This window comes from Stomoxys calcitrans, chromosome 4 (genome assembly GCF_963082655.1).
Source record: "Stomoxys calcitrans chromosome 4, idStoCalc2.1, whole genome shotgun sequence".
NCBI classification, from domain to species: Eukaryota; Metazoa; Arthropoda; class Insecta; order Diptera; family Muscidae; genus Stomoxys; species Stomoxys calcitrans.
In genome coordinates, this window is record NC_081555.1 from 177,687,530 (window position 1) to 177,702,422 (window position 14,893).

General features: G+C 35.9%; 1 protein-coding gene across 1 annotated transcript in view; it reads right to left on the reverse strand.

Moving 5' to 3' along the window:
- Positions 1 to 692: 692 nt before the first annotated feature.
- LOC106082012 (tumor necrosis factor receptor superfamily member wengen) overlaps positions 693 to 14,893 on the reverse strand; it is a 52,584-nt gene continuing 38,383 nt past the window's right edge. Inside the window, exons 4-5 of the mRNA XM_059366814.1 lie at positions 10,371 to 10,538; positions 693 to 2,012 (exon numbers count right to left, since the gene is read on the reverse strand). Of these exons, the coding sequence (XP_059222797.1) occupies positions 1,831 to 2,012; positions 10,371 to 10,538 (350 nt within the window). The 3' untranslated portion in view covers positions 693 to 1,830. The remainder of the gene's footprint in view (positions 2,013 to 10,370; positions 10,539 to 14,893) is intronic.

Below are 14,893 nucleotides of genomic sequence, written 5' to 3' on the forward strand. Positions count from 1 at the left end.
TCCAGTTTTTTAAGTAATCATTTTGCCTTTGGCAAACGATTTTTTACTTGATATTAAAGAATTATTATTTTAAATTTTTGTTTAATAACTCTTTAACTTGGCGCCTTTAATATCGGTAAAGGTTAGGAACTTGACTTTGTGATAAAGACAACATTGTATCTTAGATAAATACAAAGAAAAGCTGTGGAAATATGAACTTCTTTAAATATTTACATTTTAAAAGATGCTACTGCACAAAAATTGACTACAGACGGTTGGCAGACAGTGTTTCCCAATATTAGTAGACTTTTTTTTATAAGTGTTGGCAACTTTCCGTTACATTGTCATACCGATTTGATGCAAGATTCTTGGTATCGGCCTTTTCAGCCAAAATATGTAAGAAACAAAAATTAAACTTTAACATTTTCTTTTTTAACTTTTCTTCTTTTAACGAATTCACCACAACTTACAGACTGCTAGAATATGAAATGCAAAACTTGCACGCACACATCGGTTGCAAAATATAGGGTGAAGATAGAAAATTGTCGAATATTCCACTATAAAATCGGAATTGTACAACTTTTTACTTCCATTTTTTTTATTTTTCACCATAATCATTGCTGACATAGGCTTAGGTTAGCTTGAAAAGAGGGTGCAGATATTAATCCGTCTCATGCCACTATGGACATATACCTAAGCCAGTAATCGGCCAGTAACCTCGAAAACCGAAATTTTAACTTAGGAACACTGTGCTACCTAAGTTGGTTCATGTCTGGTATCGGGACACCTACGTACCGGTGTCTGTTAGCCGAGAAAGCCGGTCAACTTGCTAAAAATGTGGTGTGTTTTGTTATTAAGTGGAATGCCTGCGAAACAAGGTCATAAACTCTGAAGTGTATTAAAAAAATACATGTTCCAATTTGATAAAAAAAAGGCTGTACAATATTTAGAAAAAAATTATCATTTATAATTATTTTTTTTTTTTTCGAAAATTACATACATCGAAGTCGAAATATTGTAATAGGGTTGTGGTTCGCTCGAAAATGGTGTGTTTTATCAATTAATCGCACAGCCTTATATGTAATCGTTATCGATAAATATATATATTCAATAGTTTAAAATGTATCTATATACACAAGGATATACTTTTTGAAGATTTTTTGTTAAAATTTTCGATTTTTTTCACGTTTTTTAATATATTTTTTTTAAGAAAATAACTAACAAAAAATTGATAAAAATAGTACAACAAAACAACAAAAGTTCGATAGCAATAAATTAATATACACACACACATATATATATAAAGTGGGAGAAAAAGGGAGACAGAGAGAAAGAAGAAACTTTTGATTGTGAGAGACCTCTATTGTGAATGGATGATCAATCGTGATTACTGTCAAAACCACTAGAATTGTTTCACTCTTTACATTGAAATCAGCTGTTTTATGGAGTCAGAAAAGCTAATTTCGATAAATTACCTTCATAGGTTGACAAAATGTTAGTGGCATCGGTACTTAATAAAGTGGAGTATTCTTCTTTTTTTGTTTCTTAATCGATGTTGTGTTTTTATTTGTTATTGTTATTATTATTATTATCATTATTAATAATTTGATTTTAAGTATGTTCCAGTTTCTTAGAGTTGTTTTTCTTTCGTTTTTAGCGCATTTCCGTTGGGATAATCTTCTGTGATTTGTATGATTTTCTTAGCTTTCATTAGAATTTTCAATTCGCTTGAATGATAGCTGCTGCCGTTTGATTTGCTGGTTTTCGGGAGCCCAAGATTGCGAGGGGATGGTGTGGTGTTTTTTCGGGGATTTTCTGTTGTGTTTTATTAAGGCACTCGCTGGGGCCCGCTTAACATTTTGAACCTGTTCCATTGCCATCTTCAATATAAACATTGCCCGATTTGATTGTCGTGGTATTAAATATTCGACGATCATGTGGGTGCAGATGATGATGCTGCTGCTGCTGTTGATTATGATGGTGGTGGTGGAGGTGGTTGGCTTGGAGGTGGTTATGGTGTTTATCCGATTTTTCTAAAGAAAAAAGGGGGGAAAAAGAGAAGACAAAAAATTACAATCAATAAATAAATAAATACTTTATTCATTGAACACGTTTACTCAATGAAAAACGTATTTTGATTTTTTTTTTTTTTTTTTTTTGAAAAAGACGAATAAACAAACGAATCAAAATGCCATGACTATGATGGGAACGTAAACCATAAATCGCACCTTAATAAACACAATTCGAGGCAAGTCTCAAAAAAAACTCAAACGTCATTCTTCCTTCCGTACTTCCATCTATCCATGCGTACGCCCGCTGTCTCCAAATGTTATAAACGTTTTTTTCTTGTTTTTAATTTTTAATGTTGAATGAATGATTTTATGGCTGTATGAATTCATACGTCTCGACCATTCGTCCGTCATTCATACGTACGTACAGTCACATATTTTATATATCCTTAAGTTATGTTATTTTTGTCTAAAGCATTCTTAATTTTTTTTTATTTTATTGAAATAAAATTCCGATTTTCCTCCAACACTTGGTGGTGGAAGTTGGTGTTTTTTTTCTGTTTTGCTCTGTTAAAAATTCATAAAATGTTTTCATGTTTTTTGTCGCGTATTGACAATTGATAGGCGACGTGTGGCCATAACAATCGCCCATAAAAAGATTAAACATCAACCACAATAACACGATCACTTTGAATTGCCACGTTCAAAAAAGTCGAACAAAAAATCACTGAAAACAAATTGTGTTTTAAAAAGAACAATTTATGGGTTATTTTTTATTTCTAAAAATGTCATTGATGTTGTGGCGTATTCTTCATCGATTGTGGCTATGAGGACAATGATGAGGGTGAAAGAATAGTGGTTAAACGTAGAGGCAAGGCGAAAAGTGTCAATACTGCGATTAATTTCTTATACAGTGTTCGCTAAGATATTATGACGAAATCAAAATTGATGGTAGGGGCTCAAGAAGCGAGACATGAAATCGGTTTATATGCGGTCTTATGAAGGGCTAATTGGAGAAAACACACGCACTAGACCTAAAATTCTTAAGGGCGTAGTTTTATCCAAATTCAAAGAAGTTTTTCTTGAAGTCTAAGTGAATTCATTAAAAGACTTCTCTTGTAAAGTTAGATGTGTCTTACACAGATAAAAATAATTTTGAAAAACAACAACTTTGGTCGAAATAACAACTACGAAAGTTGTTAATTTACCTCCAACAATTTATTTTGAATCTCAACGATCCAAAGTACAAATTTGTTGTTGAAAGGCACTCTTTGCAAGCCAACTTATAACAACAACAACAACAATATATCCATAAGCAAGGCAAAAGCCCATCTAACCAGTCAACGCATGTGCTTTGTTCGGCTGGTGGTATTTTCGTTTTCTTTGTTCGGCTCGCACTGCTTTGTCTCATTAGTTTAACTGCTGCTCTCAGGTTTTCCTCTGTCACTCTCAACTATTGCACTTAAAAACAAATTTTAATAATTTTGATATTGATCTCATATTTGGCAGTCTTGCGCGCATCCTCTAGCCTACCGACATCATCTTTTTTATGATGAAATAAAACATTAAGTAACGCTGCACAGTAATAAGTGTATCAATTAATTAAATTAGAACAAGTAAAAGCGTGCTAAGTTCGGCCGGGCCGGATCTTATATACCCTCTACCATGAATTGCATTTGTCGAGTTCTTTTCCCGGCATCTCTTCTTAGGCCAAAAAAGAATAAAAGAAAAGATTTGCTTTGCTATTAGAGCGATATCAAGATATGGACCGGTTCGGACCACAATTAAATTACATATTGGAGACCTGTGTAAAATGTCAGCCAATTCGAATAAGAATTGCGCCCTTTGGGGGCTTATGAAACAAAATCGGTAGATGGATTTATATGGGAGCTGTATCAGGCTGTAGACCGATTCAGACCATAATAAACACGTATGTTGATGGTCATGAGAGGATCCGTCGTACAAAATTTCAGCCAAATCGGATAATAATTGCGACACCTAGAGGCTCAAGAATTCTTGATCCCAGATCGGTTTATATGGCAGCTATATCAGGTTACGAACCGATTTGAATCCTATTTGGCACAGTTGTTGAAAGTCATTATAAAATACGTCAAGCAAAATTTCAGACAAATCGGATAGGAATTGCGTCCTCTAGAAGCTCAAGAAGTCAAGTGCCCAGATCGGTTTATATGGCAGCTATATCAGGTTATCAACCGAGTTGAACCAAACATGGTACAGTTGTTGGATATCATAACAAAATATTGTACTTCGTGGAAAATTTCATTCCAATCGGATAAGAATTGCGCCCTCTGGAGGCTGAAGAAATCAAGACCCAAGATCGGTTTATATGGCAGCTTTATCAGGTTATCAACCGATTTGAACCAAACATGGTACAGTTGTTGGACATCATAACAAAATACTTCGTGGAAAATTTCATTCCAATCGGATAAGAATTGCGCCCTCTAGAGGCTGAAGAAGTAGATCGGTTTATGTGGCAGCTATATCAGGTTATGAACCGATTTGAACCATACTTGGCATAGTTGAATATCATAACAAAATACGTCATGCAAAATTTCATTCCAATCTGACGGACATGGCTAGATCGGCATAAAATGTTACGACGATCAAGAATATATTGGGTTGCCCAAAAAGTAAGTGCGGATTTTTTAAAAGAAGGTAAATGCATTTTTAATAAAACTTAGAATGAACTTTAATCAAATATACTTTTTTTACACTTTTTTTCTAAAGCAAGCTAAAAGTAACAGCTGATAACTGACAGAAGAAAGAATGCAATTACAGAGTCACAAGCTGTGAAAAAATTTGTCAACGCCGACTATATGAAAAATCCGCAATTACTTTTTGGGCTACCCAATACATTCTTTATGGGGTCTCAGACGAATATTTTTTGTAACTACTTACAAACAGAATGACGAAAATAGTATACCCCCATCCAATAGTGGAGGGTATAAAAAAAGGTAAAAATCACTCCAAAATTGTTTTTCTGAATACGAAATTTATATTTTTTATGCCGAAATTTCTAAAATAAGTTAAATGAAAAAAAATTAAATTTTTTTTTGGCCGACCGGGGGACTCGATCCTGTGTTTCTAAGTCATGAATGGCATTGGAGTTTTGTGCTTTACATGGTAGTACGCCCATTTTTACAAGTACCTCAACTAAAGAATTTGCTGAAAGTCAACAAAATATCAATAATTTTGTCTGTCAAGTCTCTTGTAGAGACCTACTTACGTACTTCAACAAAGAATGTTTTCGATTCAATGATAAAATTGAGAATTTAAAGTTTCACATACAAAATTGGTGGTTGGGTTTTTCTACGAGTTAATTTTTTCTGTATACTTTGGAGGCAAAGGTACGATGTGACCCCTAAAAGTTATTTTGAAATTATAACTCATAATCACTTTCTTGAAGATTCATGTTACAATAAACATTTGTGACGATATTTGAATGTAAATTTTTGAACACTTTAGCGACAAGCTGAAAATAAACATAAACTTAAAACCCAAAAACCAAGTGCTGGTATAAATAGCCAACAACAACATGGCAAAGGCATCAAATAATCATTAACACTTCAAGACACTTCAATCTACATGCAAAGTCTCTCAATGCAACAACAACAACAAATACATGTTTACTGTAATTCACCTACATATGGCCAGAGAACATACACCACACATCTCTCTAGCCACTAAATTCTTATTGTCTTCTCCATATATTTTTTCAAAACTAGCTCTGACTCTTTTACTCTTTCTTTAACTTAGGCCAGAGGCCCTGCAGTGCAAAGTACTCGAATTGAATCTCTTGAAAAACTGCACACACGCACTGAGTTTGGTGACACTACTGCAATTACCACAAACAACAAGCGATCGATATGTCAAAGTTGTTGTTAACATTGACATTAGAAAACACCAAATGAAAAGATTTAAATTATCCCTACGCCCCCTACTCTTTCGGCAAACATCTTGTAGAGGGATTAAATTTGTATGCAGTCAGTCCTCAGGGAAATGATGTCCCGCCAGGCGCGTGTTAACAGGGGAGTGTAATGGGCAATAAGAAACACTTGAAATGAGAAATAAATGCACACACACACACACACGCACACCAACTTAGGAAGATTTTGGAATTCAAAATTTACGACCCACTGTGGTAACAAATAAAAACAATGAGCAGCATTAGGGTATGACGCCTCTCCCTCTGCTTAATACCAGAGCCAATTGGAAAACTAATGGACCTGAAATTTCACTTCATGGCCACTCACTCACCGCTAACGGCATAAAAATGTGGAATGCAAAATATTTCCTACATATATTGAAATAGACAATATATTATTTTTATGTGCATGTTTTTGCCAGCAACTCAAAAAATTTAGCGCAATAAATAAGAAATGTGTTTGGATTCTTAATGATAACAAATTATGAGCGAAGCGAATTTTTTGCATTTGGAAATTGCGCATCAGCTTTTCTTACTGATTACGCACATATCCCATACAGATTAAACTAAATGTAAACAAGAATGATTAAAATAATCAAATATGAACGATATCCGTGTTTCTGAAAACTACCAATGTGGGCAAGATTAATGTTATACCCAAAACTAGGAAAAGATGTTTACAAAATTATTATTCTTAGTAAATTGGCCGAATAGGCCTTAAATCTTGAATGGCGCAAAAAGTCTGACAGAGTTAAAACTATTTGAGCAATTTGTAATAATTAACAAACAATCTACTTTTCACATTTTTTTTAAATAAAGACGTTACAGACAGGATTCACTAATAGAAGGTTAGGTCAATTGCTCAAACATAAAGTGGATAGGCACCATGAATATCATTAAAGATGTCAAATCTGTCGATTGAAAATGTCATCAACTAGGAGAACACGTAAACAAAGAATGAATGTAAAAAGAGAATAAGTTGACATCCTCAATGCCAAGTACTGCCAAAATTAAAAAAAAAAAATGTTATGTCGGCTGATCGCTTGACTTAACCTTATTCAGTGAATCCTGCCCCATACAGACAAAAAAAAGTAATTGACAAAGTGGTGCAATACCTGTTTTTGATTAAAATCGATATTATTTTACTATATCCATCTTCTATCAAAAATTAACACCAATAATGTAAACCATTAGGATTTTTATATATACCTCATGCATGTGTGATGTGGGAACCCCACTACACCATTTCATATTTATTATGCTATGCCATTCAATACCAAGTGGTGGGCTCAAAACTGCTGTCATTCTAGCCATGATTTGCTATTCAAGACATGAGAACAGTGCAAAATAGGGTGGTGAGCATCAAACGGATTTTTTGTATTATCTTTTATGTTCAAGGAACAACAATAACAATTCATTATTGTATATGATAGAGAGCTTTCTTATACCCTCCACCATAGAATGGGGATATACTAATTTTTTCATACTGTTTGTAACACCTCGAAATATGCGTATAAGACCCCATAAAGTATATATATTCTTGATCGTCATGTCGTTTTAAGTCGATCTAGCCATGTCCGTACGTCTGTCCATCCGTCCGTCTGCTTGTTTCTCCAAAGCACGCTAACTTTCGAAAGAGCAAAGCTAGGCCCTTGAAATTTTACACAAATACTTTTTATTAGTTTAGGTTAGTTGGGATTGTAAACAGGCCAATTCGATCCATGTTTTGATATAGCTGCTATATAAACCGATCTTGGATCTTGACTTCTTGAGCCTATAGACGGCGCAATTCTCGTCCAATTTGACTGAAATTGGTATCACGTGTTGTTGGTATATCGTGTTGTTTTGGTATCACTTCCAACAACTGTGCTAAGTATGGTTTAAATCGGTTCATAACCTTATGTAGCTGCCACATAAACCGATCTGGGGTTTTGACTTCTTCAGCTTTTAGAGGGCGCAATTCTTATCCGATTTGGCTGTAATTTTGCACGTGGTGTTTTGGTATCACTTCCAACAACTGTGCAAAGTATGGTTCAAATCGGGTCATCACCTGGTATAGCTGCCATAAAAACCAATCTTGGATCTTCTTGAGCCGCTGGAGTGCCCAATTTTCATCCGAATTGGGTGAAATTGTGGTGTTTTGTTATGACTTCCAATTACTGTGCTAAGTATGACGCAAATCGGTACATAACCTTATAAAGCTGCCATATAAACCGATCTGGGATCTTCACTTCTTGAGCCACAAGAGGGCGCAACTCTCATCCGATTTGGCAGTAATTTTGTACAACGGCTTCTCCCATGACCTTCAATATACGTCTCCAATATGGTCTGAATCGATCTATAGCTTGATACAGCTCACATATAAACCGATCTCGCGATTTTGCTTCTTGAGCCCCTACAAGGCGCAATTCTTATCCGAATGAACTGAAATATTACACAATGACTTCTACAATGTTCAGCATTCATTTATGGTCCGAATCGGAGTATAACTTGATATAGCTCCAATGTCATAACAGTTCTTATTCAATATTCCTAGTTTGCCTAAAAAGAGATACTGTGCATAGAACTCGACAAATGCGATCCATGGTGGAGGGTATATAAGATTCGGCCCGGTCGAACTTAGCACGCTCTTGTTGAATCTTGTTCTTGAGAATCTAGACGTAAATAAATCTCTGGGCCCAGATGGCATATCCACACTTGTCTTTCATATCAAGTGTTCTTCGACGCTTGTTCATCCGTTACGCAACCTAGAGAGGAGCACTCCCTCCAGAGCCTAATGATCTTCTTAGCGACCAACAGTATGGGTTACGCATAAATCGCTCTACGGGCAACCTCATGGCATTTCTGTCGGAATGTTAGAGTCGCTCAATCCACCAGTTTGTTGAGTGTAAGGTTGTGGCTCTGGATATCTCCAAGGCATTTGATAGGGTCTGGCACGGTGCACTACTATCAAAGCTTGTCGCATTTGATGTCGATAAGGCTTCGTTCGATTTATTTCGAGCTTTTCAGAGATCGCACTATCCAATACCGCAGTTGTACCCCACGACTCTGTCCTTTCTCCCTCTCTTCTTCTGGTTTTCATCAATGATCTGTTGGGTCATGTTGGGATGACAGTAATCTCTGTCATTCGTATTTATTCGACCATAGGCCGAGTCTTCGAGAGATTGGGGACATAAGGTGGGTTATGGGCGATACACTCTGCCAGGATTTGCTGGCCATTTGTGAGTGGAGTCGAATGAATCGAGTAGATTTTAACGCACGGAAGACTCAGTGCTGTTTGTTGTCACACAAACGATTCGCTGACCCATTACGATCATATTTGTCTATCAACATTGAGCAATCAGAAGCTTTTGACGTTCTGGGCATAAAAATACAAAGTGATGTTCGTTAGGCTAAACATGTATTTGAAGTGTCGAAAGAAGCATTCAAGTGCTTAGGCTTCCTACTTCACTCCTTCTGATCTTCTTAACATCACTACCATTTTCATATGACCGAAAAGGGAATACAACTCACATGTATGGGCTGGAGCTTCAAAACCATCCCTGGAGCTAAAAAAAGGATATCAAGACGAATGAGAAGGCCGATGTACTTGCAAAGTCCGGAGCGAACCTTTGCCTGGATACCCAAGGTCGAACTTATTTATCCAATTTAATCCTATAAAAATCCTAGTATTCAAAAATAAAACAGGCCTATTCTGAGCTTCAAGTATTTCTCTAGTGCAAACATGAAGTTTATAAAAAACTTAACCATACACATGGTTAAGGTCGTTGTTATTTCGGAACTTTCGTGTGCATTTCTTATACCCACCACCATAGGATGGGATACACTAAACTAGTCATTCCGTTTGTAACACCTCGAACTATTCGTCTAAGACCCCATGAAGTATATATATTCTTGATCGTCTCTACAATCTGAGTCGATCCGTCCGTCCGTCTGTAGAAATCACGATAGAGGTCGAACGCGCAAAGCTAGCCGCTTGAAATTTTGCACAAATGCTTAGTATCGATGTAGGTCGTTCGAGAGGACAAATGGGAAATATCAGTTCAGATTCAGATATAGCTCCCATATAAACTGATGTCCCGATTAGACTTAGGAAGTCACAATTTTAGTCCGATTTGGCTGAATTATTCTGTTATGACTTCCAACAACTGTGCTAAGTACGGTCCAAATCGGTCAAGAACCTGATATAGCTCCCATATGAACTAATCTCCCGATTAGACTTCTTGAGCGCCTGGAAGTCTAAATTTTCATCCGATTTGACTGAAATTTTGGATATAGTGTTCCGTTATGACTCTAAAAACCTGGGCCAAGTACGATCCAATTCGGTCTATAACTAGATAAAGGTCCCATACTTTAGCAGAATCCATGGTTGTGGGTTCCTAAGATTAGGCACGGCCGAACTTAGCACGCTTTTACTTGTTTTTGTCTGATCTTACCTGGTAACATTACATGTTGCGGTTGATGAAATCCTGTTCCCGCTGTTAGCGTTGTGGCAGATGGCGGTATTCTTAGGGCATCAGCATTGCCTATAAAGAAGGTGCCACCCTCCAAACTTTGTACCTCAGCCAATTTGGCCATGAGTTTTGTTGAAAGTTCTTCGACATCTAAAAATAGAAGAAGAAACAAAAAAAATATATAAAAAAATGAAAAAGTGTATGAAAAAGAGCAACAAATTAAATGTTTAAACTAAACAACAGAGAGGGAAAAGAATAACAAAAAAATATAGAGATTCATCAAAACACTTTAGCTAGCACTTGTTGGCTGTTTTCCATGGATACACGTATTTGTACAAGTTGGCGTTCGTAATGTGGATATCGTCCATAAAGTCCATTAAAAGTGTATTTATACACACATAAATTCTATTTGATTCAACAAAACAAATACTTTTTTGTACTGGGTGTTTTTTTTAAATAATGTTGATGGTGTTAGCTACTCAAATCAACCATATGCTTTGTTTTTTTCTCTCTCTCCCTCTCTCTCTTCCTCTCTCCCACCACCTACTATGCCTATGACCATGGTTCTTCTCTATGTTTGTATGAGAAGAAGTGAAAGGGGCATTCACAATGATGGGGGCATTTGTGCAACGTTTGTTTATTGCCTATGTCAACTCTCTTCTCTCGCCTGCGCACCCATGTACACCCCCCTTCTCAATGACCATACCATTTGACGCAATTCCTGCTGCTTTTGTTTTTGCTCATCTCTGGGTAAATTTGTTGAGAAAAAAACCGAAACAAAAACACCATTCACACTTCATGAATGCGATTATTTGTGAGGTGCTATCAGTAACGATCAGCAGAGATCTCGGTGTGCTTTTGGTTTTTTTTCTTGTTTTTTGTATAAACAGAAAAAATAATGAAATCCATAGAAATTTTAAAAACAACAACAGCAACAAGTGCAGCCTTTTCACTTTCATTACAAAAGTTCATGAGATCATAATGCACGATGCACTGATTTCTACGAAGGCAGGAAAGCATCCGATATTTATTATATATTCTGAAATGAAGTACAGAGTGGGCGGACTTTTTTTTTTGTTTATATTGGGTTGCCCAAAAAGTAATTGCGGATTTTTTAAAAGAAAGTAAATGCTTTTTTAATAAAACTTAGAATGAACTTTAATCAAATATACTTTTTTACACTTTTTTTCTAAAGCAAGCTAAAAGTAACAGCTGATAACTGACAGAAGAAAGAATGCAATTACAGAGTCACAAGCTGTGAAAAATTTGTCAACGCCGACTATATGAAAAATCCGCAATTACTTTTTGGGCAAAAGTTAGTTAAAAAAGGGAATTCATTTTAAAATTAACATGAGGTTAAAAGTGTAATTTTACAGGTAGTATTTTAGGTGATTTTTATAGTACCCATCAATATAGGGTGGATCACATGCATGGTTTCTGCCCACTTTCATATGCTGTGTGCCCTCCTGGCAAATTTCGAATAAAAGAAATCTATTAAAAACAACCTCACGCCATAACCATAACAATCTTTAATGTACTGGATCAGGCAACTTGCCACATTTTCTTCCCTTATGCTATAAGTCAAAGGGGCCCTAGCCTTCAAACCGTCGAATAATTCAATGAAACTTTGTTTAACTCATTCATAGCGATGAGGCGCATAGAGTTCACACTATTCCTCGGAAACCACCAAATCCCCATACAGAAATTTTGTGCTATTTCATTTCACACCCTGAGTGAGTAAAAAGATAACATCTAGGCAAAAAATCTGCACTCCAAGAAAAAAATAAAAAAATATTGTTTATAACAAAACGGAAAGCCCCAACCAAGCAACCAAACATTAGGCAGGGCATTATGAGCAGCCAAAGAAATGAATGGCTGCTGAGTTTTGGCCAAAAACAAAATAAAAACCAAATGGGAAATGAAAAAAAAAAGTCCATAAAGGAAGTATATTCTGCATGCCAAGGAAGCAAACAAACACCATGTTGTTTATATGATCAGGAAAAAGAGGTGAAAGAAATACTAGAGTGAAAATGTTTACACAATTAATTTGAAATTATCCGAAATTGGCAATAAGACAACAAAATGTAGGGAACAACATGCGAACAACACCATGAGACAGCAAATAACCAACAGTCTGTTCAACAACAAGGCTGAAAGCTTGACAGCCAGAATCATTGGCGTAGAAATGAAATTTCTTTAGAGGATACTGAAATCTATTCTTATTACATTTCACCTTTTTCGAGGTTGCTTTTTAGAGTTCACAACAAGCCGACTACTACTGGCTTAGGTGTATGTACATAGTGGCATGGGGCGGATTAGTATCCGCACCCTCTTTTCAACCTAAGCTAACGTATTACATTTCAATGGAAAATTATTTCGTGTTAAAATATGCCCAGTTCGGACAAGGCGAATCTTGGGAACCGACTACTATGGAGTTGACGAAAAATTTACACAAAGGAACTAGTTTAAGGCCACATGTGTACTCTACCTATAAAAATTCTGCCAATTCAGTCAAGAAATTAGGCTTCTTGGGGCTGTAGAGTACTAATCGGGAGATCGGTTTAGCTACATCACGTTATAGACCTATCTCGACCATGGATGTTGGAAGTCACAACAGAAAACTATGTACAAAATTTCATCCAAATCGGACACCAATTGCGACTTCCAGGGGTTTAAGAATAAAAGCGGAATATGGGTTTATATGGGAGCTATATCAGTCAATCGGATAACAATTGCGGCGTCCAGGGGCTCAAGATCTCGAATCGGGAGATCGGTTTATATGGAAGTTATACCAGCTTGTAAACCGATTTGGATCGTAACTGGCAACCTTGTTCAAGTCGTAACCAAACATTGCGTACAAAATTTCAGCCAAATGGGATAATAATTGCTGCTTCTATAATCTCAAATCGGGAGATCGAGTTATATGGGAGCTATATCCAAATCTGAACTGATATGGCCCATTTGCAATCCCCAACGACCTACATCATTAAGAAGTATTTTTTGCAAAATTTCAAAAGCATATCTTTGTTTGTAGTCGTGATTTCAGCAGACGGACAAGGCTAGATCGACTAAGAATGTCAAAAAGAGCAGGAACATATAAACTTTATCGGGACTCAGGTCAATATTTCGAAGTGTTACAAACGGTATGATTAGTATGCCCCATCCTATGGTGGTGGGTATTAAAATTAAATTAAAACAAACATTTTAATCAAAATTTTAATTTTAGAAAACTTCATGAAATTTTTTTTTCCAAAAATTTCGAATTCGGGATTTGAACCTAGGACACAACATCACAACTGACCTCCATTTTCATAGATTCATTTGACAATGTTAAATTCACACAAAAATTTTGTCAAAATTTAACTTCTCTTCGAAGTTGGTATTCATAATTTTTTTCAGAATTTCATTTTCACATATAAAATTTTGTCAAATTAGATTTTTTACAGAAATTTTTGTAAAAATTTGATTTTCAAGAAAAAAAAATTGTTTTTGCTTAATTTTTATGACAACCTTTGAATTTCATGGCACAATTTTCAAGAGAAAATATTAATCTTGTCAAATTTTAATTAATTTTCAGAAAAATATTGAGCCAAATTGAATTTCAGAGAAAATTTTGTCCAAATTTGATTTTTCAAAGATATTTAAAAAAAATTTATTTTCAAAAAAAATTTCGTCAACATATAATTTTTTTTTATTTTTTGTGTTTGGATATCAGATTCGAATTCCACTCTCAAATACCTTTCATTTGAGTCCCATATTGTCTTAGTTGTTCTATATATATATATATTTGGTGGGTTTGGAGTGGGGTGGTAGATAGCCGCTTGAAATTTTGCCCAAATACTTCTTATTAGTGTAGATCGGTTGGGATTGTTATTGGGCCAAATCGGTGCATGTTTTGATATAGCTGCCATATAAACCGATCTTGGGTCTTGACTTCTTGAGCTTTTGGAGGTCGTAATTCTTATCCTATTGGCCAAAATTTTGGAGGTGGTGTTTTTCTATGACCGGTGTTTTTCTATTTGAAAATGTCAATCAAAGAACTTGACAAATGCGATGCATGGTGGAGGGTATATAAGATTCGGCCCGGCCAAACTTAGCACGCTTTTACGTGTCGTTTTTAGGTTACTATAAGAGGGCACTCAAAAATTGGATTAAATCGCACCAACCATCTAATAGAACTGGCGTTTCTGAAAAGTGGGGAAAAGCTGCTGAGCGGTGAGTTGGGCTGGGAGGGGGTCGAGGGTTTGTTTCTCTCTCAAGTCAAGATTGAGTCACAGCTCACACAACACTAAACTCAATGAATTTGTTTCGACAAGCCCGCGCGATCGCTTTCATAGGTCATTTGAAATCCCTGTTTTATGTCGATAGATCACGAACTATAACACACCTCAAGAACAGATATGCTGCAAAGAGGGCACACTAATTTCAAAAATTGACTTAATCAGTGTATGAGCATTGGGGGTCGCGATTTACCCAATGTCATTGTCAAATTAAAATAGAAATAA